Source organism: Narcine bancroftii, chromosome 2, assembly GCF_036971445.1.
Source record: "Narcine bancroftii isolate sNarBan1 chromosome 2, sNarBan1.hap1, whole genome shotgun sequence".
Taxonomy (NCBI): domain Eukaryota; kingdom Metazoa; phylum Chordata; class Chondrichthyes; order Torpediniformes; family Narcinidae; genus Narcine; species Narcine bancroftii.
Genome location: NC_091470.1, coordinates 64,677,588 through 64,702,019, shown reverse-complemented (window position 1 = coordinate 64,702,019; position 24,432 = coordinate 64,677,588). Strand labels below are relative to the sequence as shown.

Sequence of the window (24,432 nt, the reverse complement as noted above, 5' to 3'; positions counted from 1 at the left end):
TTGCTGCAGCTGGACAGTTACTTTGCAAAATGAAAGCAACTGCAATTAAAAAAGAGGTTGAAATGTTTGTGGTATAGGAGAGTTTATTATTAGGGCAGTAAGGAAAAGTAAGGAAAGGTCCAAGAGCCTGATAGCTGTTGGGGGAGGAGGGGGGGGAAGACTGTTCTTGAATCTGGTGTACTCCCTGCATCCAAAGATAGCAGTGAGAAGAGGTTGTAACCAGGGTGTTGGTGTCACTTATGGTGTTGTTTGCTGTTTTGACGCATCTTACTTACTTGGATGTTTTCAACGGACGTGAGGTCAGCCTGTGATTGTACCTTTTGCGTTCCTGGGCATTTGAATTCTGAAAGAAGACCAGTTGCATCACAGCCAGCAGAGGGATGAGCAGAATCCCAGTTTGATCAATAGTTTTGCTGGTATTATGGTGTTCAAAGCCAGAATGAGAGGAATGCAGTATTGGCAGATAAGGGCTTATTGTAGGACTTGGGCAGATTAGAAAAAAAAAAGAGTGAAACAATAATAATGCTTTAAGGCAAAAGTAAAAAATAATTACAGTAAAACCCCTGGTAATTGGCACCTATGGGGATTGATAGATGCCAGATAAGTGAATTTTCTGGTTGCTTGAGAATGCGTGTTGCGTGACTGGTGCACCAATTTAAAACCTCCATATTTCATCTTTTGCCTATTTATTTTCAGTTTTTTTTTTGCTGCTTGCTTGAAGCTGCTGTTTGCTTGAGTTCCGGATAACAGGAATTTTACTGTTTTATAGAAATCTGAAATGAGAACAGAAAAGGTTGAAAATTCCCTGCAGGTCAGGCAGCATTTGTGGAGCAGATAATCCACTTGCCACATGAAGTCTGCTTTTCTTTGGAGAAAAGATCTTTTGATGAGGTAATTTTTATGTTGCATAATCAATATCAAGAAGATAAGCCTCGTAGCAATTTCCATTTCATTGATTCTAACTGGATCTCGAGCTTTTAGTTTCCTGACATATTCCATTTTTAATTTGAGTAGGAATTAGTATCTTATTTGAAGAACATTGGGAAATTGATTTGTTTCACCTAGCAGTATACTTTAATCAGTACTTCACAAACATTTGACAGTAAAACATTTGATTTATGAGTTTGCTGTTTATGTGAAAATGCATATCAATTGCATTGGTTCAGCAGTTTCAAATAGCAGCAATAACTTCTATTAACCACATTCTGGAAGTTTAAAACAAAGCCAACTTAGGTGGACCTTGTATTCTCAACAATGGTTGTTCATCATCCCATTCATTTATTTCCATCAGAAACATATCTTTGGATGCAAGGAGTACTGTTGTTCTAGGTCAATAAATTAGCTTCAGAAATTTAATTTTTATCAAAAATTGCTTACCCTTTCCTCCTTCTGTGAGAAGCAATTCTGTTACTTCAAATTTCCTCCTCTTTTATCTGATATTTTTAACCTTCTTGTGAGAAATTGAACTATTAACATTTGGTCCTCAAATGTTCCTTATTAAATGCTGAACTAAACTTTTAGCATTTTTATTACTAGTTTATGCTTAAAGAGATGTTAAACTGTTTGATTTGGTGTTTTTCTCCTGTGGTGAATAATTTGTAGGAATACATTTTTAATGCTTCAATCTTTGCCAATTTTAAAATTAATTGATAATTGGTGCATTGATTCATAATTACTTGTTGTCTTAAGAAAGAGTGACAGGTTCAGTGAGTTCACAGAGAAATGTCTGGACACAAGGGATTGTAATTGCATGTAACTTTTATTTAACACAACAATTTATAGAAGAGGATGGGAAAATTGTCACGGGAATAAAACACACACTCACACAATTTATAAAAGAGCGTGGGAGCGTACACAATTACTAATTCACACAGGTGATGCAAACATTCGCACACTATAAGCTGGGGTTCTACATACCCTCCCAGACCTCTGATCGCCGGGAGGTAGCTCTAGTACACACTATACACAGGTGCAAGCACACACTCATGGACCACTGATCATCAGGAGGTGCGGATCTACTGCAAGTATAGCAATTTGATCAATAGCACTACTACAGCTCAGCTTCAGTAAAGTGCAAACCTTACCTGCGACCCGTCTAAGCAACATCCACAGTAGTGACCTGGCATGGAGCAGTGTCTGGGGCTCAAACCACAATGCAGAGAGAGTGAAATGTGCTCTGTGCTGGCACTACATACAATGCTAATCTGTGTGTCTAGCCAAGAGTAGGCCCTTTCAAACTGCCATGTAAAATGGGTTAACCGGGCAATTTGCTCACTTATGTGGCAGTTAGAAAGGGTCTGACCTGATCAGCATGGTCCTCATGAGGTAGTCAGGGAACACAGTTAAACTTACCTAAGTCACATCCACAGGTGATTTGAACAGGAAAATAGGACCCAGTGACTCCAGTGATGACAGCACTTGCGAGTTGTGGGAGCTGCTCCGCAGTGTCAGAGGGGAGGGCAGAAAAAGAAACTTGTTTGGTCACCGACTCGTATGCCTGGTTTCTCTGGCTTGGCTGGCAAATGTGAGCAGCCTCACAACCGATGTTTGTGAGCAGGCAGTGCAAGGTCATCTATCGGCGCCAGAGCCCTCTCTTGGCTTGCACACCCCAGCCTTGTGCGCTCCCTAAGCACAGGACCTAGATGCCCATCACTGTGAGACAGGGGGAAGGCATGCATCCAGGGTGTCCCTGAAGTGCCCTGTTTTTCTGGGTTGTCATTCCTGCTTGCGTTCTCTTCAAATGGGTGCCACAAGGGCCTGTGTTGGATCCCTGTAACAATAGCCAGGAGGAGTCGGAACTGAAAGGTAGCTAATCTATGCCCCTTTCATACTTGCATCCCACAGAATTGGCTCTTCGGTGTCCTGGGATAGGAATGAAGGTTTGGTTTTTTTACACATGACCACTCCTAACTGGGACACTGAATGTTTTCACTTGCAAGGAGCCGTCCCCGGGGTTAGGACTGCTCTGCCTTCTACTGGTGACATCATGATGTATTGAGCAATGGTGAACCTGCCCTAAATCCTGATCAATGTATTATGATCTTCTATTTGATCAAAATTATTCATGCATAATTATAACATAAAGCTTTATGTACAGCACAGTATGAGCCTTTCAGCTCTTGTTGTTGTGCCAATATTTCGATGTGGGAAAGCGCGAACAATAAATAGCAATAGAAGACAATTTTGTGAAAGTTGGTAGTGTTATCGTGTACCATTGATAAATGTCATGGGAAAAAGCGATGGTGGACCTACCATCCCAGAATTCCATGCGGCAGGTAAAAGGGCTGTATGTCTGGCTGTATTAACGACATTCTGGGAAGTCAGGTCCGCCATTGCTTTTTCCCCTACAGTCTTTCTAAATTGTGCGCTTTAGCACGAACAATTTTCCCGCACTGTTTAAAAATTGTTCACTATTTATTGCTATTCCTCTCTCTCTCCTCACCTATGACATTCCCATGGCAAAGTTTATACCTGAATTTTAATCTTTTCTTCTTGCACTCATGCAAAAACTTGGGTCATTTCATTCGCACAAGGCAGTTATCCCTTTCTCACTGGACTGATTGCAGCACCAGCGTCTGTGTGAGATGATGTCGTCTGTCACTGGCGTTGAGCTGATTTTGCTTTCACACTTACCACTTAAAAGGCCGATTGGCGGTTGATTCCTGTGATCACTTGCAAGTGTGAAAGGGGCTTTAGTGTTTTTAAATAAAAGCTTCTGATGCTCCCACCCCATGAGGTGTTTTGTTTGTTAATGGAAGTTCTGGGGTGATACTGTGAAGTGAAACAAAATATATACAATGTTTATGATTTTATCAATGCTGGTCTACTTATAAACTGTAACTTTGAATCGACAAATTGTAACCATTATCAAGTCCATGATTGTAATGCAAATCACAATAGGTGCAATTGAATGTCTAGTACTGAGGTTTAGATGACCACGACAAACAGGTATTGCCTGTCTTGCTGAGGAAGTTCTGCATCTTGTGACAGAAGCTGGTTCTTGGTCGTTGTGGCTTTAACAAGCTGGTGCAGTGGCCACAGTTGGCAGTAGTATTGGTGGATGAAATTAGTAGGCCTTTTCCCATCGCATTGTAAAACGGAGATTCCCCAGAAACTTTCCTGGGAACTCTCCCGTGGATCTGTGGTATGAAAAGGTCAGCCCAAGAACTTTAAACGGGCCCAGCCAGGGCCGTGGCCCTGGAAATTTTCCCAGACCACCCTCTCTCCCTGCGGCGTGAAGAGCCAAATGGCCAAGCAGGAAAGCCTCGTGAGCGCTGTGTCATGGAGACGATTACAACTCAAACTAAAGGATACTTACCCCCTGACAACAGTGGGACACTTCGGCCCGTCATGACGATGCGGGATGAATGGCTGTCCCTGTTAACCAGAATCCCGCAAGCAGCCATATTTCCCAGTGTGGTGGCAAATGAAGTCGGCCATTCAACCTGCATTGTGCCGCGGTCCCCGAGGGGGTGGATCGGGCGGCTGGGAAAGCAACCGATGGATGAGGGGGAACCTGCATCATTGGTTGAGGGGGAGGGGGACCTAAATTTCTGGGGAGGGCAAATTCCCAGGAATTTTCACTGCTGTGTGAAAGGGCCAGGAGGTTCTGAATTCCCAGGAATTTTCACTGCTGTGTGAAAGGGCCAGGAGGTTCTGAATTCCCAGGAACTTCCCAGGAATTTTCACTGCTGTGTGAAAGGGCCAGGAGGTCCTGAATTCCCAGGAAATTCCCAGAAATTTTTACTGCTGTGTGAAAGGGCCAGGAGGTCCTGAATTCCCAGGAAATTTCACTGCTGTGTGAAAGGGCCAGGAGGTCCTGAATTCCCAGGAATTTCACCAGGACAAAGTAGGGTATTGCTCCCCTTCCCAAGGTTAGTGTGTAGGGGAGCGAAGTTAAAATAAACCTCAAGCTGAGGTGAGTCAACTGTTTATTTGAAAGCCCGCACAAGACTTGTCACCGCCGCTGAAAAGTGCACACGGTGGCTGAGGCCACGAAGAATCCCCGATCTTGATGGTGCCATCTTAACACTGCAACTCAGCTACTGCGGCCATCGCAGGCGGAGCTGGTTCTCCTGCTGCATCGCCACAAGTGATTCAATCTGTTGAGATGGGTGTTTTGTTGACCCTCACATCGAGAACAGGAATAGCTTGAAGGGTCATCTTCTCCTCTTAAGGTCAGAGGTAGAAAAGCTCAAAAGATAGATTAGTCAAGGGCCACCTCTGGTGGGGGAAGACCAGAGGGGAGGCTGGTCCAGGTTGGAGTGGATAGCGCATGGGAAGCTCCACTCCCATGGGGCTCCCCCCCCCCACCCCACACAGTTTTCGGCTATCCTCAACATCTATCGACACATACTCATCCCCCAACCACATGTCGATCCCCCTCCTCCCTCTGGACAATGGCTCGGACTTTCCCCGAGTCATGCTACAAGTCAAACCAAGAGTATGGAGCTGCACTGTTTCGATCAGCGTGGAAACTGCCTCCATGATTTTAAAGTCTAAATTAGTTGCTTGCCCTTGGTCAACCTGCAGTGCCTCTTGCAGTTCCCAGCACTCATCTTGCAGGGATTCTATCTCCCTATCTTTCTGGATGCCCTGACTACTTAGCTTGGGTGTGAGATTCCACTGGTGCCTGAGTAGGGATATTAGTAACCATAGGACTACCCCACAACTCCCCCTGGCCTTAGGAAGCCCCATTAACTCCAGGTGGGAGTCCACATGGTGCCCTATCTTCTGCCCATGGAGTCCACCCTGTCATCTCAATCAACTGGTATGGCATGACTTGCCAGCTACACCACCAAATGGCTGAATCCCTGGTGGTCATCGATCCACTTGGAGATTTTAAACTCCAACTCTGGGGTCCCTTTGCTACTTGTGGATCACCTCCTGCTGCCCCCATTGGCAAGATCAGTGTCGGGGGGTAGGCATCTGGGCATTGCCCTCTCCAGGTAAGGTGTTGTACCACTGTTTACCATCATAGGCATCGCTCGGCAGACCCACCCTACACCCTTTCCGGCATCACTATCGTGTGTTAAGCATCACTAGTGTTTAGCACACGAGCAACTCTCCATCCACCCCAGGCTGCAGTCACCAGTGTGTGTCAGGCATCATAGCAGTTAATGATGCTTCACATCATAAAAACATACATCAGAGGGCAGAGGATTGTAACAGCATCCCCCCCCCACCCCGAGTGAGTTTGAGCTTTGCACTGTGTCCCCCCCCCCCCCCCACCCAACCCGTTAATGCACCCCACTAACATTTGTTCTGGCACTGAGATTGCCCATTGGTGAGCAGATAGACAATAAACCCTGCACCCGACAGGACACCCACACACAGTTATCAATACAATCTCCTGCACGGTTAAAACAGTCTCCCCTCCCATATGGTTAAAATTTCACGTGTGTCTAGTTGTAACTCTTTGAACCCTGCTCACAGTGCCAATTACTGTATTGAGAAAAAGTGTCAGGTTCAGTGGGTTCACAGAGAGACAAGTCTGGACATAAGGGATTGTAATCACATGTAACTTTAATTAACATACCACAATTTATAGAAAATTGTCATGGGAATAAAACATGTGCACAGTTTATAAAAGAGTGTGGAAAAACGTTAAACAGTACACAATTACTAATTCATACAGGCAATGCAGAGGGGAGGGCAGAAAAACACACTATAAGCAGGGGTTCTACACACACTCCCTGACCCCTGATCGTTGGGAGGTGTGGCTCTACTGCAAGTCTTGATCTATAGCAATTTGATCTGTAGCAATACTACGGCTCGGTTTCAGTACAGATACAATCCAGAGGCTTGTATCTGAAATCTAGGCCTCAGTCGATATTGTAAGTTTATTTGGAGGTGAATGATGCCTTACCCATGATCCTTCCAAGTGATGTCCATAGTAGTGACCTGGCACGGAGCAGCATCTAGGGCTTGAACCACGAGGCAGAGAGAGCGAAGCGTGCTCTGTGCTAGTGCTGTGTGTCTAGCCAATAATGATGGTGAATTATTTGAATCCGCAAGGTGTGCACTAATTAGTGGCTGGAGTCCAATCGTGACTGACAAGGTGATGTGACTTCTGAATAAGTTCCAGACCGGTTGGGGGGGGGGGGGGAACGGGACACGTGACTACCTGTCAATCCAGACAGGCAGGGAGGCTACATTTCCTCACACAATACTGAGTGCAGAGCTAGTGGGAGGAAGGGATTAATATTTACTATTGTCTAAAGTGAATTATTGATGGAAATTGTAAAGACTAATTTGTGCACTGTTTTGACCTTCTCCTCAGACTCATTACATTTTCGTAGCTGATGACATTGTATCAGAAGAGAACACACCAAGTAAACAATGAAGAATACAAATGAAAAAAAATTTTAAGGTATATAATTGGTTTCAATCTGAATGTATCAAGAGTGCTTTGACTTGAAAGAATTGGATATTAAGTGACACTTTCTAGAGTGTAATGAAGGGTGGGATGATGCTTGGGTAAATGTTGTTACAGTACAGTAAAACCTTGCTGTGGAATTTTTGCACCACAAAGAATTATCTTATCGTTTGACATTTCCATTATATGATGAGGAAGTTGATCGACATTTGAAATTCTTTGGCTTGGCTTCGCGGACGAAGATTTATGGAGGGGGTAAAAAGTCCACGTCAGCTGCAGGCTCGTTTGTGGCTGACCAGTCCGATGCGGGACAGGCAGACACGATTGCAGCGGTTGCAAGGGAAAATTGGTTGGTTGGGGTTGGGTGTTGGGTTTTTCCTCCTTTGCCTTTTGTCAGTGAGGTGGGCTCTGCGGTCTTCTTCAAAGGAGGCTGCTGCCCGCCAAACTGTGAGGCGCCAAGATGCACGGTTTGAGGCGTTATCAGCCCACTGGCGGTGGTCAATGTGGCAGGCACCAAGAGATTTCTTTAGGCAGTCCTTGTACCTTTTCTTTGGTGCACCTCTGTCACGGTGGCCAGTGGAGAGCTCGCCATATAATACGATCTTGGGAAGGCGATGGTCCTCCATTCTGGAGACGTGACCCATCCAGCGCAGCTGGATCTTCAGCAGCGTGGACTCGATGCTGTCGACCTCTGCCATCTCGAGTACCTTGACGTTAGGGGTGTGAGCGCTCCAATGGATGTTGAGGATGGAGCGGAGACAACGCTGGTGGAAGCGTTCTAGGAGCCGTAGGTGGTGCCGGTAGAGGACCCATGATTCGGAGCCGAACAGGAGTGTGGGTATGACAACGGCTCTGTATACGCTTATCTTTGTGAGGTTTTTCAGTTGGTTGTTTTTCCAGACTCTTTTGTGTAGTCTTCCAAAGGCGCTATTTGCCTTGGCGAGTCTGTTGTCTATCTCATTGTCGATCCTTGCATCTGATGAAATGGTGCAGCCGAGATAGGTAAACTGGTTGACCGTTTTGAGTTTTGTGTGCCCGATGGAGATGTGGGGGGGCTGGTAGAGTGTAGAGTAAAAAAAGTGTAGAGAACAAAACAAAGGACTCTACATCACCTTTGTTGACCTCACCAAAGCCTTCGACACCGTGAGCAGGAAAGGGCTTTGGCAAATACTAGAGCGCATCGGATGTCCCCCAAAGTTCCTCAACATGATTATCCAACTGCACGAAAACCAACAAGGTCGGGTCAGATACAGCAATGAGCTCTCTGAACCCTTCTCCATTAACAATGGCGTGAAGCAAGGCTGTGTTCTCGCACCAACCCTCTTTTCAATCTTCTTCAGCATGATGCTGAACCAAGCCATGAAAGACCCCAACAATGAAGACGCTGTTTACATCCGGTACCGCACGGATGGCAGTCTCTTCAATCTGAGGCGCCTGCAAGCTCACACCAAGACACAAGAGAAACTTGTCCGTGAACTACTCTTTGCAGATGATGCCGCTTTAGTTGCCCATTCAGAGCCAGCTCTTCAGCGCTTGACGTCCTGCTTTGCGGAAACTGCCAAAATGTTTGGCCTGGAAGTCAGCCTGAAGAAAACTGAGGTCCTCCATCAGCCAGCTCCCCACCATGACTACCAGCAACATTTGAAATTAATGCTGATATAACTATCAACTACTTTGCTTTCATGTCAATCTTTGTGACTTTCCTTTCAACCTTTCACAAAGTTAAAATGTACAATATGGTTATTATATTTGGAAGTGGATAGCTTTAAAAATGAGGCACTGAAAAAACTTGATGCATGAGATTGATCTATATTTGTAATATTCACTTTCAAAATGTGAAAGTGTTTTGAACAAAGTTTTTCTTTGCCTTGAAATAGAGTTTTGGTTTTGCCGTTCATTGTCTTCCTTACTCTGGGAGGCAATCTTCTTTTGACTTGTACCAAATCCAGAGGCTTGTATCTGAAATCTAGGCCTCAGTCGATATTGTAAGTTTATTTTGAGGTGAATGGTGCTCTAAAAAGGAATTTTCTTTTAAATTGTGAGTCACTGCCCAAAGAAAAAAAACAATCATCCTATCACTTATAATTCTGACATTTATAATATTTCAAACGTGTTCTTCCTTTGTGGTATGGTCATCACTTGGACGAGATTTTTATAAAGCTTCAAATGATTACTTGAGCATTCTGAGGCTGCTCTGAGAAATATATGTGTGGGAATTTAATAAAAGGGCTCCTTTACAAAATACCCAACTTGGATGTGGAGAGTTCCTATTGTGCTTGGATGAAAATTAACTAAGGAGTAGAAAATAGAATTATGGTTGTTTTCCAGATGAAGGGAGACCTTGAGTTCAGTTTTAGCATCATTCCCATTTAAAAAAAAATCATTTCAGCATTATCGGATATCTCCAAGGTTCAAGCACCTGGTCGCAACCTATGGAAAGCCAAGCGGGGAGGAGATGGGATTCACGGACGCTATGATTCTGAAAGGAATCTTTTTGCTTCCCATTCTTTTCTTGATAGTGGCACTCCATTGTTGATGAATCTTTATTTGCCTCTACACTTAAATGCATCGGAGATGGGGGAAATCAAATCTACTGGAAGGAACACATTGAAAGCCACCTTAACTGCAACCCTGTCCTGTCATCAGCGCTCTTGATTCCATCTCTCAAAAACCTGTTTGATCCAACCTTGTACCCCTCCTGACCGATAACTTGAAAATTCCGTATCTCAACTAAACTAAAAAGGTACAAAAGTAACTGGTAAAATTGAATCAAATATTATGGTGATGAATTTTGGTCACAATCTCATTGCCTCAGAGATTCTGTCATTTTAACAGTCTTCAAGAAAAGTCCACCTATGATTAGAAATTCGCCCTTGTTACCTGCCTTACGAAATATCTTCAGGTGTATTGTCAACCACTTCCTCATGGTAGAAGAACTGCCTCCAAATCACCATGCAGTTTCTACCCCAATGGTGGAATGAATCCAAGAGAATTGCAGGGAGCAGGATCTATCCTCGACACGCAGCCTTTTTCCACATCTATGAAGCCAGATTGATAGTCCATCTCCTCCCTTAGTTTGAAATTCATCTAGATCAAGGGTTCACTCCAATACAGCAATGAAGCCTTGATGTTTTCCAGCAGGTCTGTCATGGAACCATTCTCAATGAGTATTGCTGTCAACCAATTCTATCTCATTGCCTCCACACTTTTCTGAATTTTTCTTGCTGAAATGTTATACCTTGTTTCATGGAAGTGGAGTTAAACTTCAGAACGAATGGTAAATGCTTTTTATTGATCATTCGAAGGATGTCGACTTTTAATTTCCCATTTCTAATTGCCCCATGATTGGTCTTGAAGAACTCCAGTCCTTGAATGTGGGCATACACTAAGGGCTCCTAAAGCTCAGTAGTTGGGCTGCAATATGCAGCTGGCATTTCTGGATGCACATACTCTGCTTGTGAGGGGATGGTCCTTGAGCTCAACATTCACAAATGCAAGCTCCTCTATCTATGCCATTTTCCACCAGACTGCTCCCGACAGCAAAGATCATCATGAGACTCTGAAAATCATGTCTCAATTGAGTTCTCTCATGAAAGGATGATAAATTCATCATCTTCAATATATTAGCACAAACTTTGATCGAGGAAATGAGTTCAGTACAACCCTGATTATCCAAAATCCCCATTTATCTGAAATTTTAAAAAAAAATCAGATCAATGAGGATATCCAAAAGAAATCAGAAATCCTCATTTATTCAAAATATTTTTGGAGTCAAACTGACCTCAATTTCCATTTAACTCTCCAAGTCTTCCTCACAAACTGCATGCCACTGTTTCTCAGCTGCAAGTGGTTGGAAGAATCCCTTGGCCTGGTGTCATCAAAGAGAATGCCTCCTGGGCAGGAGCGTGACCTTGGGCTCAGTGGTGCTCCCTCCCATTCCCTCCTCTCCCCTTCCTTCACTCCCTCCTCAGCACTCCGGAGCTCCCGATGCCCACTCCGAACCCTCTCCTCAGCCTAATATTGGACTTTCTGGTATGCATGTGCAATAACCCTACGGGAGGATTTGGAGTTGGGTCTTGGGCATCGGGAGCTCTGGTGACTGGGGATACAGCAGACTACCAACTTGCCAGTGAGCGTTCCACCAGCTTGGGAAGCCTCCCTGTGGATCAGCGTGGCAGTGGCATTGGGAACTTGTTGGGGATCAGTGATGGCCAGCATTTTTTTTGGATAGAATTAAATATTATTTTAGCCTTCCCTTGGTGTTTGTTGTTTAAACATTGATACAAGTGATTTGCTGTTGCTACTGGGCTTTGTTTTTAAAAAAATGACCAGTCCTTCAAAAAAAAATTTGTCTGACAATCTCAGATAATCAGATTTGTACTGTATTTGATGATTCAGAATCTTACAAAAATCTTCCCCTAGTTGTCAGCAATCCTTCCCTTCCTTTATGCTTTATATGCTTTCTATCCTTGAGTGCAAGCTAGAACTCCCAGTTGCCAGTGGCTTCAATAGCCTTCACCATTCCCACGAATACATGTCTGTCCTCTGCCTTGTTCATTGCCAGTCAATGTCAATGTGAGGAAATTGTATTCCTCCTAGGTGGCTGAGGAACCCAAGAGCATGAACATTCTCCAAGTCCACTATTCTGCAGCTCCACCCCTGCCCCAGTGCTCCCTTGCTTGACCCACCTTCATTTGTCCAGCCTTTTAGCCCCATCCCCATCTTGTGCTTACAATCATCCCTTCCAAATATAGTAACGATAAATGGTGAAACATTAACTGGCCATTTCTCTCCATGGATGCTGCCTGACCTGCTGAGTCTCTTCAGCATTTCATTGTTCATACCACTCTCACCTTGGAACTGAACCCCCAACGTGGTCTCCTCTTGACTGATGCTCTCCACAAACTATTGGAATTGACCCTCTCTTTCCCCCCCCCCCACAAAAAAATCTTAACTGAGCCTTGCTCCTCACAACGGTCTCCCCTTGGAACTGGACCTCTCCTCATTGTTCTACCTGCAGAATACCCCTTCCCCAACTCTCTTCTCAGATCCGAACCCCTTCACCCAACACTCTCCTTTGTTCACAAGCCATCCACTCTTCCCCATCTCTTCTGATGACACTTCAGAGTGCATGCAGTATTTTATAGTGAATGAGGACTGGATTTACTTTAGAGCAAATGCTGCATTTTAATAGCACAGCTAACAAAACTTAGTTTGAGCATTCAATAAAAATTTAACTTTAAAACTAAAAATTTAAAAGGAGTGGGTGTAGAACAAAAAACTATTCATCTTTTGAATTGCCACTTTTACATGGGTTACAAGACTATTTGGAGGTAATTTGCAGTTCATGATAATATTTGTAATATAATGAAGCTACATTTGTATTTATAGTTGGATACACAAATAGTTTGGTTTGCGTTCAGCAAGGAGGTAATAGCCTTAAAATTGTACTTGTCATCTTTTGAAATATTCCTGTGTGATGATAGCTATTGTGCCGTCTCAATGTCTCCAAGTGAAGTTTAAAATAACTGTCAGAAGAAGTTGTCATTTTAGTGTTTAGACGGAAAGGCAGTTATGGAAATAAACCCATGATAGTTGTGTCCAGCTCTGACCCAAGCACAGAGCCCAGTGCATTCCAAATTAAAAATCAATCTCTGCATATCTGCCCCTGTCCCTTTTCTGATTTCCCCCACATCCCAGCCCCTCTCCCCCATAGGCCTCTTAATCATAGCCAGTCCTTGTTATCAATGTTAAATCTGTACCATGGTTTGACCCAGTCTGCCAATTGATGAGCTTTCACACTCGATGTGATTCATCTCCAATTTATATTAATAAGTTGGACAGCCAGGCTGTTTGCATCATGTGACCAAATCAATAACTGCTAATCGTTGGTGTTTGATTACTTCTGGTTGACTTGTGTTGTTACTCAACTTGCCTATATTTTGAGTTTTTGTGAAAGGAATTTTGAGTGAGAAGAAGAACAAAAAGAAGTAAATGAGGGGAAGTGATTGGGGGTCATGAGGTGGTAGAGAATGCATATAGTTGGGCACGGTTGGCGTAGCAGTTAGCACAATGTCTTTACAGCGCTTGTGATTGGGACTGGGGTTCGAATCCCGTACTGTCTCTAAGGAGTTTGTATGTTCTCCCCGTGTCTGTGTAGGTTTTCCCCAGGTTCTCCGGTTTCCTCCCATCATTTGAAACGGACTGGGTGGGGGTGGGGTGTACATTGGACAGCACAGACTCATAGGCTGAAATAGCCTGTTACCATGCTGCATGGCTTTTTTTAAAAAAAAAGGCAGGAAAAAAGCCGTTTCTGAAATGAATCATTGAATGGTTGACTTCAATTGCTGAGGAAATATTCATAATATTGACAGTGTTCCATTGTTAAAGGTGCCTCACCATTGAATGCATATGTTAAGACATCATGTTCAAATATGCAAGTTATGGAGATAGATTTTCATGACCAAAATCTAAAATTCATCAGTGATATTTGAAATGCCAAATTCTATCTTGGGTTACATATAATACAATGAAGCCTCTGACGGTTTGTCCAGCAGTTTTACAGCATGAATTATTGTTCTTAGAGGTGCTACCAACATTTTTTCTTTCTTTGGCTTAGCTTCGCGGACGAAGATTTATGGAGGGGTAATGTCCACGTCAGCTGCAGGCTCGTTTGTGGCTGACAAGTCCGATGCGGGACAGGCAGACACGGTTGCAGCGGTTGCAGGGGAAAATTGGTTGGTTGGGGTTAGGTGTGTATCCCAAGAGGAAAAAACCTGAAGCATTTGAAGAAAGGGGATCTGATTTGTGTAAAGGAAGGAGTGATTTTCAGTACTGATTTGTGATTGTTGTAGGATCGGGCAGAAACTGCATGTGGCCTCCTCTACATCAGGGAGGCTGGGCTCAGGCTGGGAGATTGTTTCAATGAGCACCGTTGCTCTGCCATGGCAACAGCAAGGACCTCTCAGGGGCCAATCATTTTAATTCCACACACCATTGCAATACCAACATATCTGTCCATGCCTTCATCTATTGCCAAGCCGAGGCTGTCCGCAAATTGGGGGAATAACACCTTGTACTCTATCTTGGCACTCTCCAGCCAGGCGGCATTAGCATCGACCTCCATTTTCTGTTGATCACTTCCACTATATCTCTCTCTTTCTCTATCCTTCTCTCCTTTCCTCTTGCTCCCTTCCCCCTTCCCCTTGTTCTATCAGAAAGCCACTCTTCTTAGCCTTCTACCCCATCACTTCTCAGCATTTTTTCTTTTTTACCCTCCCACCTGTATCCACCTAGTACTCTTACCTGTTTAGCCTGTGTTCCTCCCCCTTCCTGCCTTCTCTTTTCTTTCCCCAACTCCGTTATTTTTTTTTGTTCAGGCATCTGCACTTTTTTTTTCTTATTCCTAACAAGTTACCCTTTACTTCTCGTGGATACTGCATATCCCGCTGACTTTTTCCAGCACATTTATATATTGCACTTGACTCCAGCATCTGCAGATTTTCTTGTGCAACAACCAACACATCTTTGGCATTTGGCATGTAGGAGGAAACTGAAGCTCCTGGAGCAGTGCCGTGCAGGCACAGGGAGAACATGAAAACTCCAAACAGAACACATCAGAGGCTGGGATCGAGGCCAGGTCTTTGACACACTAATTGCTGCGTCTTGCTGCTGCCCCCATTTTCAAGTGTGCCTTTAAATTTGAAATGATGCAAGTTGCTGGATGTACTGAGGGCATCCAACCTTTTCTTTCCAAATGTCTATGAGACATGATGTCAACTCGTGTTGGGATATGGGAAGGGTTGGGAGTGAACAGTAAGGATGTGGGAAAGGAGAGCAAATGAGGGTGGTGAAGATTTTTGTTAATTATTTGTTGCCTCACAGTTCCAGAGACTGGGTTTGATCCTGACCTCGTTCCAAGCAAGTGATTACCAACATTTATCTTGTCTGTAGATGATTAGAAACTACCATATATTTTGGCGTGCAAGTCAACCCCCATTTTTCAGCCTCATTTTAAGGATTTTATGGTATACCCAGTATATAAGTCGACCTCAAATTTTCTAGATGCCTGAGGTGGCCCATTGACCAGCACATAAGTCGCCCCCCAAAGATAGAGATGCCTGAGATGTGCCTTTGACCAACATATAAGTCAAACCCAATAGATTGTGTGGATAGATCTGCTGAGCATTGGCTGGAGGTGATTGCTATCATCGAGAATCCATCGACACAACATAACTCACGATGAAAGTATGAAGTGAGTTTTAAGTTGAAAGTGATAGAAATGACAAAGAAAACCAATAACTGTGGCTGCAAGAAAAATTGTGTATGAGAAATTGGTGAGAGATTGGAGGAAGAAAGAAGATACATTAAGAAAAATACCAAAAAGGCAATGTTAATTAAGAAAAGGAATCCTTCATTGGCCAGAGTTGGAAAATCACCTTGCAGAATGGGTAAGTGAACGGATGCAAGATTGCTACATAATCACCCAAAATAAAATAAGAACATTTTCACTGCAGTGGGCCAAGTTGAACTCAGACCTCAGTAAAGATTTTGAGGCTACAATAGGTTGGTGCAACTGTATCGTGAACAGGAAAAATCTGGTATTATGACAAAAAACAGAAATTTCACAGAAACTACCAAAAGATCTAGATCATAAAGTTGTAAATTTTCACGTTTATTATATGGAACCAGCAGAAACACCAGTTTTCATTGGCAAATATCGGAAACCTGGACAAAACCCCCATGAATTTCGACATGATAGGCAATAGAACAGTGGATTGGAAAGGTGTTAAAACTGTGGAAACCAGAAGGACAGGCCATGAAAGGACCAGGTTTACTGTGGTGTTATCATGCATGTCCGACAGGACAAAGTTAAGACCCACGGTAATCTTCAAATGCAAAATTAAACCGAAAATGGAATTCCCTGCAGGTATTTTTGTACATTTTCATGAAAAAAGATGGATGGATGAAAATGGTGTAAAACTATGGATAGACAATGTGTGGAACAGACGGTTCTCGCAAAGAACAGAGTTTGCTGGTCTGGGATATGTTTCATAGCCACTTAACGGAGAACACTAGATGTAGATTAGTACTACATGATATATCATGGTGGTTATCCTGGGAGGTTTGACGTCTACATTGCAATCTTTTGATGTCTGCTTGAACAGCCATTCAAAGACCATGTGCGTGGGAATGAAATATCTGAACGTTGAGTGCAGAAAGGTCATTTACAAAAGGTGGGGCAATGCGTGCTGAATCACCTGATGTGCTGTGTAACTTTGTGCTCAATTGTTAAAGTAGAGACTGTGATAAAATTGTTCAAAAAGTGTGGTGTCTCTTGTGCAATTGATGGCACGGAAGATTTGTTTTGCGACGCTGACAACGAAGCCGAAACCACCTCATCAGGTACAAACTAGGACCCATATGATAACAGTTTAAACAGTGAGAGTATGGATGTGCATGCCACAAACTTTGTCTCATATGATGATAGAGTGATTTTGAAGGGTTCTAATTGTGTTTTTTTCAATGAAAATCTGTCGCAGTTGGGGTTTTGTTGGGGGGAGGGTGGTTTTCACGGGTCAACTTGTATGCCAAATTGTTTTTCCCATGGGCTGACTTGTACGCCAAATTGGCATGGATTGGATTTTGAGTTGAACTTAAGGTCTCACAAGTATATCTGTCGTATAAGTCGACCTCCATTTATTGAGAGTTATTTTTGGGTTTCACGACTTGTACGTTGAAATGTACAATAAGTAAGGATGTTGATGTTTTGAGTTTTTGGGACCTGATCAGGCAGTATTGGAGAAGATTTCATCAGGGCACATTGTAAAGGTTGAGCAATATTTTCAATTTTGATTGAGATAAAGAACGACATAAAGCCTCTGCCATTTAAAGAACATGATGCATTCTCTGCTTCAAGATAAGACATGACCTGAAACTAAATGCATCGTAAAGTGAAATGCTAAGTTTGACCACTGAACTTGTTTTGAATGCACTAAACACTCAGTTTTAAATAGTCGTCTTCTGTGTATGTGGAAAGTATGTTCTCAATGCTCCTTTCTCTTGCTGTTTATCACTTTTATTCCCACTAATTATTATTTACTTCCAATGGGACTTTATTGCATTCAGTGACTGTCACCGAATGCCGATATAAATTAATTCCCCATAAATTGTGCCACGAATAGAAGTTTCACCATATATTATTTTGAAGCCTGTCAATATCAGGAAATTCCATGTGATTTGTTTTCATTTGTTGTTCATGTTTGCTGAGTGTTTTTTTCACTTTATTTTATAGTCATAGCCCTCTCAAGAGTTCCAATCATTTAAATTATTTGGTTCTGACATTGCTAATGTTTAATGGTTATATCCTGGAAGTTTAATTGAGTACAATAGGCTGATCTAATATTTTTATTTCATATGTATCGACTTGCCTAATATTTGAGGTTTCTGGATCCTTACAGTATATTTAACAAGACAAGTTTCTGAATTTATTAACTGTAATGGCAAAAGCTTATTTTGGGTCTCTTCATCAGTAACTTTCTTCATAATGTCCTAAAAATGAATTTCTTTTGCCTTGGAAATTGCCATTTGTTTGAGTATCACTAATAATCAGTAGTGTTGAAATGGCAGATATCACTACCTTTATTGAAATGAAAATGTTGGAAATTGTCTGAGGAAAGAGAACTGGAAAGGACAAAAATGAGATGCTGCAGAAAGGGTGGGGAAGGATGGGGAATATTTCTGATAGGGCAAAGCCAAGCACTGAGGTGAACGTAAATGAGGACATTCGGCCAATGGAGCAGTTGATGTGGTTCTTTGTTCATAAAGCTGATGAAAAGAGGGCAGTTTGAGCACGACAGTTTGAAATAAAACAAGGATCAATGACATTCACAGCAAATCAAGCTCTATGTTCTCCATTTGAAATGATGTTGTATTGTAACAAATTTGCTGATAATTTTGAAATGAAGTCGATGTAAAATATCTTTTAATTGATATGAAATGAGGGGAAGCTACTAGTGCTTATATTATTGATGAGCCTTTTTTTTTGGATTGTGCAGCTGTTCTGATCTGATTACAGGTCCCTTTGTGAGCAATTCATCATCCAACTGTCCAACCAGATATTTTCATATCCTCTCCCTTAAATTGTTATTTTTCTTAGTCAAATACAATTTTGTCACGCTGTGAGTGGTGTTGACAGACAGGAACGGTCCAGTCTATTTCTGTCATTGTATGCATTACATTGTAGCTGTGTATTTTGCTTGAGATTTTGTGATGAGGTTAATGCTCTTATCAAATATATCTCAAATGCCTGAAAAGAATTGTATAACATTTACATGAAGAAGACCAGTAAAAATTTTAAATAAAGTGTATGATTCTACGTTAAATTTCTGAGTAAATTGCAAGTACTAGATATTTACGATGACTGCAGAACTAATCATACATGTTATGGGAGTGAAATTTTGTGGGCAGTGGTGAATTGTGATTAGCTGCTTTGCTCAGGTGATTGTTTCTTTTCAGTTTTGCAGGAGTCATCGGCTGTTGTGAGTAAATAAAGAATCATGAACATGGCCCCCCGAAAGAGAAGTAGTCGTGGTCTTTCCTTCATATTTTGCTGCTTTCAAGGGAGTGACCACCCAGAGATCACATACAGGCTAAGGAATGACAGCAATTTTGCATTGCAGACGATGGAACCAGCATTGCCCATGCCTCCACCGGAAGAACTGGATATCATGTTTACTGAACTTGTGGTATGTCCATTGTCTTCACAAGCTGCCTTACTAAATGTCATATTCTTTGAGAGATGTTGGTACTTGTGAAATCTTGCGATAAAGAAAAATTAAGGCTGCATAAATTAAAAATAATTGATTTGTGCTGATAACCAAAAAGATTTTTTTTGAAAATATGCTTGATTTGGCTGATTTTCTGTCAAGTTACTAATTCTAGTTTAAGTTTTCATTTTGAGATTGTTAACATTATGACATGAAGAGGTAAAATTTTCTAATATCAGTGTATTAAGTTGATATGAGGTGAAGTCTGACTCTTCTGTGAAATGGATCACCAAAGGTTTGGGGGAAATCCCTGGTGACAAATGACTTGACTTGCAAAAATTTGACTTTCTATAAATTCTTCCATACATTTTAAAGCAATAATTTTAAAGTAATAATAAAATGTTACAGTTGAAAAAGTGTTATGATTTGAGGCACTATGTATTCAATTTGTTTAATTATGAGTTGTGTTCTCTGATAATTCAATAAAATGAAATAATTATTGCAAGTGAGCAATTGAACACAAGTTGCTGAAGAAAGCGGCCTCCTGACTTGTGGAGAAATCGGCTTATGGGCAGCCTTAGCCCTAACTCTTGCATGACCAAAGGGCTGACTGTATATAAGGAAAGAGTGGGTGGGTGATCGAGTCTCAAATAACATGTGCCTCTTTTCTAGTATAAATTTGTTCCAGATTCAAGATAAATCTTTTTGTGGGCATTTGCATTTATTCTTTGAAATAGATTGGGACACTAATATTTTTTAAACTGGATAATTTGAAATTCTAAAGGAAATGTAATAATTTACAAAGCTAGGATTTCAATTGAATTTTTTTGGTGAACTGTGCAATTCCTAGGACTTTTTATTGTTTAATCAGAAGATGAGCAAAAACAAGCGAATTTTAACACCAGCATGGACTGCTTATACGTTCAGTAATAAAATTTCCTTTATCCAATCTAAATTATATATTTTAAAAATAATTGAAGGATTGTTTTTAATCTGAAAAATGTTTTGTCAAGTCAGATATCTAAAAGATCTTTTGAGTTGGGTTTCAAACTGCTGGTGGGAGAGATTGCAAAAAGAATGCAGGGTAGCTATTTTCACCTACGGTTGAAATCATGGGTGTAAAATTAGTATTTGCTGTTTCAGTAAAGTGACTGTTTGAACAGATTAAAAATAGACATTGTGGCAGTTTTATAGTAAATCCTCACTAGGATCAAGTTCTGTTTGAAAACATCCCCAGTTGCTTAATTATTCTCTGTCTGCACCGGATTGATGAGTTGTGGTTTTGTGGTGGTTGCTTTTGAAAGAGAGAGCAAGAGAATAGGTTGCACGTGTGGCTTTTGTGGAGTCAATGCTGTTCAATCGAAAGACTTGTTAATGACTAAATGTAATGGAAAATGAAGTTTCTCTTTTGAAATTAATAGACGTGAAAAGACTACCTTCATAATAAAGAGATTAGAAGCAGAAATTGAAAATTCAGGTGTTCTCTGTGTGCATTCAATATTCTAAAGGTTGGGAAAACAATAATTTACCCATATCCAAACAATTAAAATGAACAGGCACAATCATAATGAAATGATTCTTTTAAATTTGGCAACCATGCTGTCTCCTAGGGTCATGTATGGATAATAATCAAAATTTGTATTTGATGTAATTATGGATAAAATGTCAAATGGCACTGTGTTCTTCAAGTAGCAAACATCCAGCATCTCGTTGACTCAAGATTCCAGCATCTGCAGTATTAGTGTTTTTCTATTATTTAATAACAATCATCTTGCATTTTTATATAACTCCAGGAAATTAATTCAGTTAATCTTCCATCATGAGCCACTTGAAAGTAATAATTCCACCCTAGTAGTGGGCAATGGCTACAGCACAAAAGTTGCTAATAAAAGGAGAATAATTTGTGGTTTGTAAGACATGAAAACTAGTTGGAAGATAGCTTTAAAAAGTTAAAGCGCCCTTAAAGTTTGCAAACAAATATTGCTACCAGTTGGATTAGAGATATTTCACAACTGCTCAAATGGACAAGTTTGTTTAATCATTCAAATCCAGTTTCTTGTACAGCAGGTCCTAGATCTTGTTTTCACTTCAAACAAAGACCTTTATAATTGTGGTTTTGCATTATCCACTTTGGTTGCAAACTTGGCCCATTCTTGCTGTGGAATTCTTTACTTCAAGCAATTTATTGAAGTTTTTTTTAAACGATAGAAATCCACAATGTGTACTGTATAACAGAAATGAGAGAATGTTCATGGTTCGAAAAATGTGATACCATTTTGCTGACGATGATAGAAATTGCATTAAATGTGTGTTTTGACTATTGAATATTGCCTTTCCATATCAATTGAACTTCTCAACTAAAGAAATGTCAAAGCTTGTTTGGAGATGTCTTTTTCACTTTGCAATATTCACATTACGCAATGTGAAGTCAGAATCAACCTGTTGCAGCTTGTAGGTTAGACTTTGAAATAATGAAATCTTGTCTGCATGTGCCTGTCATTGTGGCTGTTGACTGAAGTCTCTCAGATTAACAGGACAGATGTTCAATTTAGTATTTGGGACGCCTGAAGTATTAAAACACATGTCGTGATCTTCAGACAGAACTACATTGTTAAATTAAAGAATTTAGTGAATGTATAAGAAGTCAAAGTGTGAAATTTATTCATGTACTTTCCTTTTGCCAGAAGTTCAGGAGAAAATTGTTGGTGAGGTACTCTTAAATGCTAAATGCTGTTCCTCAGCTTAACACCACCCATGAGTGGGAATAAATAATCACCCCATACATCTGAATGCAGTTGAAAAGACGAGTTAGTGAGAACTTAAAATGACCTGATGTAAACCTTAAACCCAGTCACTCTTCATTTTTTTTTTGCTCCATCAAAAAGATTTTTAAAACAATTTACATTTAAACCACAGATATATTTTTCATTAACTTCTAATTTACATTTTAATTACCCAAATTGATTTTAATGTCTGATCATCTTAGTCATTTAAAAGCAGTACATTGGTCATCAGGCTGATCTGGACGCTGTTTGAGTACTACCCTGCTATGGAGCATGGACGGGGATGCTGTGGGATAGTATGGATGATGAGCTGAGACAATCAATTTGGTACATTTAGTTGTTCAATTTGAATGTGTTATTGAGGACCCCTACGTGCTTCTTTTTGGAACAGTTTTGGATATTTTTTCCATGACAGCTGAATTAGATATGGAAACTTTATGTGAGCTTTTAAGTAATTTGTAAATAATTCAGTCTTTGGAAGATTGTTAATTCCATTGTCTGAGCACTGAATCACTGCACCAAATTCAGTTGGGAATTGCTCGGGCTAAAGTGAACTCATTGTACTTTAAATATTTAGTGTATAGTGGTTGCATTGGGTTATAGAGCTTTACGTTTGCAATTTCAGAATCAGCATGTTGTCCTGAGATGGATTAATCTGAGTATCTGAGTGCAAGCTGTAAATTAATATTGGAATGTGTTTTTAAAAAAAAGTCATTTGACATTTTATTGCATCAGTGTATAATTTTATTTTTTCTCAAGTGACTTGCAAGTGTATGTTAATTGTCAACACAAAGGGGATATAGAGTTCAATAGTAATATAATTAATGCATTATTTGCAAAATTAATTTACTCTATAGGCTTGGATCTGTCTTCATGTTCCTCTGCAACATATTTTTTTTAAGTTAATGTTGACTGTTTCATTATGAAGACCAAATGCATACTTTGGTACGTGAAATTATAACATTGTGGCCCTCAGTGAAACTTGGTTGTAGGAAGGGCAGGACTGGCAGCTCACTGTTCTGGGCTTCCATTGCTTTAGATGCGATAGAACAGGAGGATGAAAGGGGAAGGAGTGGCATTGTTCATCAGGGAAAATATCAATGCTGTGCTCAAGCAGGACAGACCAGAGGGCTCGTCTACTGAAGCTATATGGGTGGAGCTGAGAAACGGAAGAGGAGGGGTTGATTTATAGACCGCCCAATTGGAGAATTGGAGGAGCAAATCTGTAGAGAGATAGCAGATAGTTGCAGGAAACTTAAGGTTGTAATAGTGGGAGATTTTAATTTTCCACATATTGATTGAGACTCCCATTCTGCAAAAGAAATGGATGTCTTGGAATTTGTCAAATATGTTCAGGAAAGTTTTCTAAATCAATATATAGAGGTACCAACTAGAGAGAGTGTAAAACTAGATCTCATATAAGGGAAGAAGACAGGACAGGTGATAGAAGTATGTGTTGGGGAGCATTCTGGGTCCAGTGATCATACTGCCATTAGTTTCAAGTTAATTTTGGATAAGGATAAGGCCTGGGCCTTGGGTTGAGATTCTAAATTGGAGAAAGGCCAATTTTGAGGAAATGAGAAACGATCTAGGATGTGTGGTTTGGGATAGGTTGTTTTCTGGCAGGGGTGTGTGAGGTAAGTGGAGGGCCTACAAAAGTGAAAATTTTGAGAGTACAGAGTTTGCCTCTTCTTGTCAGGATCAAAAGGAATGTTAGAAGATATAGGGATCCTTGGTTTTTGAGAGATTCTGGGCATCTTGTTTGGAAGAAGAGAGAGGTGTAGGCAATGTGGAGCAAATGAGGTACTTGAGGAATATTAAAAAATGTAAGAAAAACAAAAGAAATCAGGAAGGCTAAAGAAGACATGAGGTTATTTTGGCAGACAATGTGAAGGAAAATCCTAAGGGTTTCTACAAAACAGAAGGATAAGTAAGGGACAAAATTGGTCCTCTTGAAGATCAGAATGGTCGGCTTTGTATGGAGCCAAAAGAGATGGGGGTAGCCTGAAACATTTTTTTTCCCATCATGATTCACTCAGGAAATGGGCACAGAGTCATGGGAAGTAAAGAAAACAAGCAGTGAGGTCATTATAGCGTTGGAAGTGCTTGCTGTCTTAAAGCAAATAAGGGTGGATAAATCCACAAGATATTTCCTTGGTCCTTGAGGGAGGCTAGTGCAGAAATTGCAGAAATATTTAAAATGTCTTATCTACAGGTGTGATGCCAGAGGATTGGAGGGTAACTCCGTTGTTCCATTGTTTAAAAAAGGTTCCAAAAATAACCCTGGATATTTTCGGCTGGTGAGTCTGAAATCAGTGGTACGTAAATTATTGGAAGGTGTTCTAAGAAATTGGAAATACAATTATTTTGATAGCCAGGGACTGATTATGGATAGTCAAAATACTTTGTGTGTTGTAGGTCGTGTTAAACCAATCGTAGAGTTTTTTGAGGAGGTTACTCGGAAAATTGATGAAGGAAAGGTTGTGGATGTTGTCTATGTGGA

General features: G+C 41.1%; 1 protein-coding gene across 12 annotated transcripts in view; it reads left to right on the top strand.

The window, feature by feature from the left end:
- Positions 1 to 24,432, top strand: part of daam1a (dishevelled associated activator of morphogenesis 1a) — a 146,065-nt gene that overhangs the window by 36,438 nt on the left and 85,195 nt on the right. For 6 of the 12 annotated variants that reach the window (XR_011351326.1, XM_069916872.1, XM_069916881.1 and 3 more), the window contains 3 exons: positions 770 to 891; positions 7,283 to 7,372; positions 18,896 to 19,125. Coding sequence is in view for 10 of the 12 variants with exons in the window: in XM_069916872.1 (XP_069772973.1) it covers positions 18,937 to 19,125 (189 nt within the window). In the remaining 2 variants the exon portion in view is untranslated. Of the gene's footprint in view, positions 1 to 769; positions 892 to 7,282; positions 7,373 to 18,895; positions 19,126 to 24,432 lie in introns of those variants that run through there. The other 6 variants (XM_069916873.1, XM_069916878.1, XM_069916877.1 and 3 more) reach the window with 3 other exon arrangements.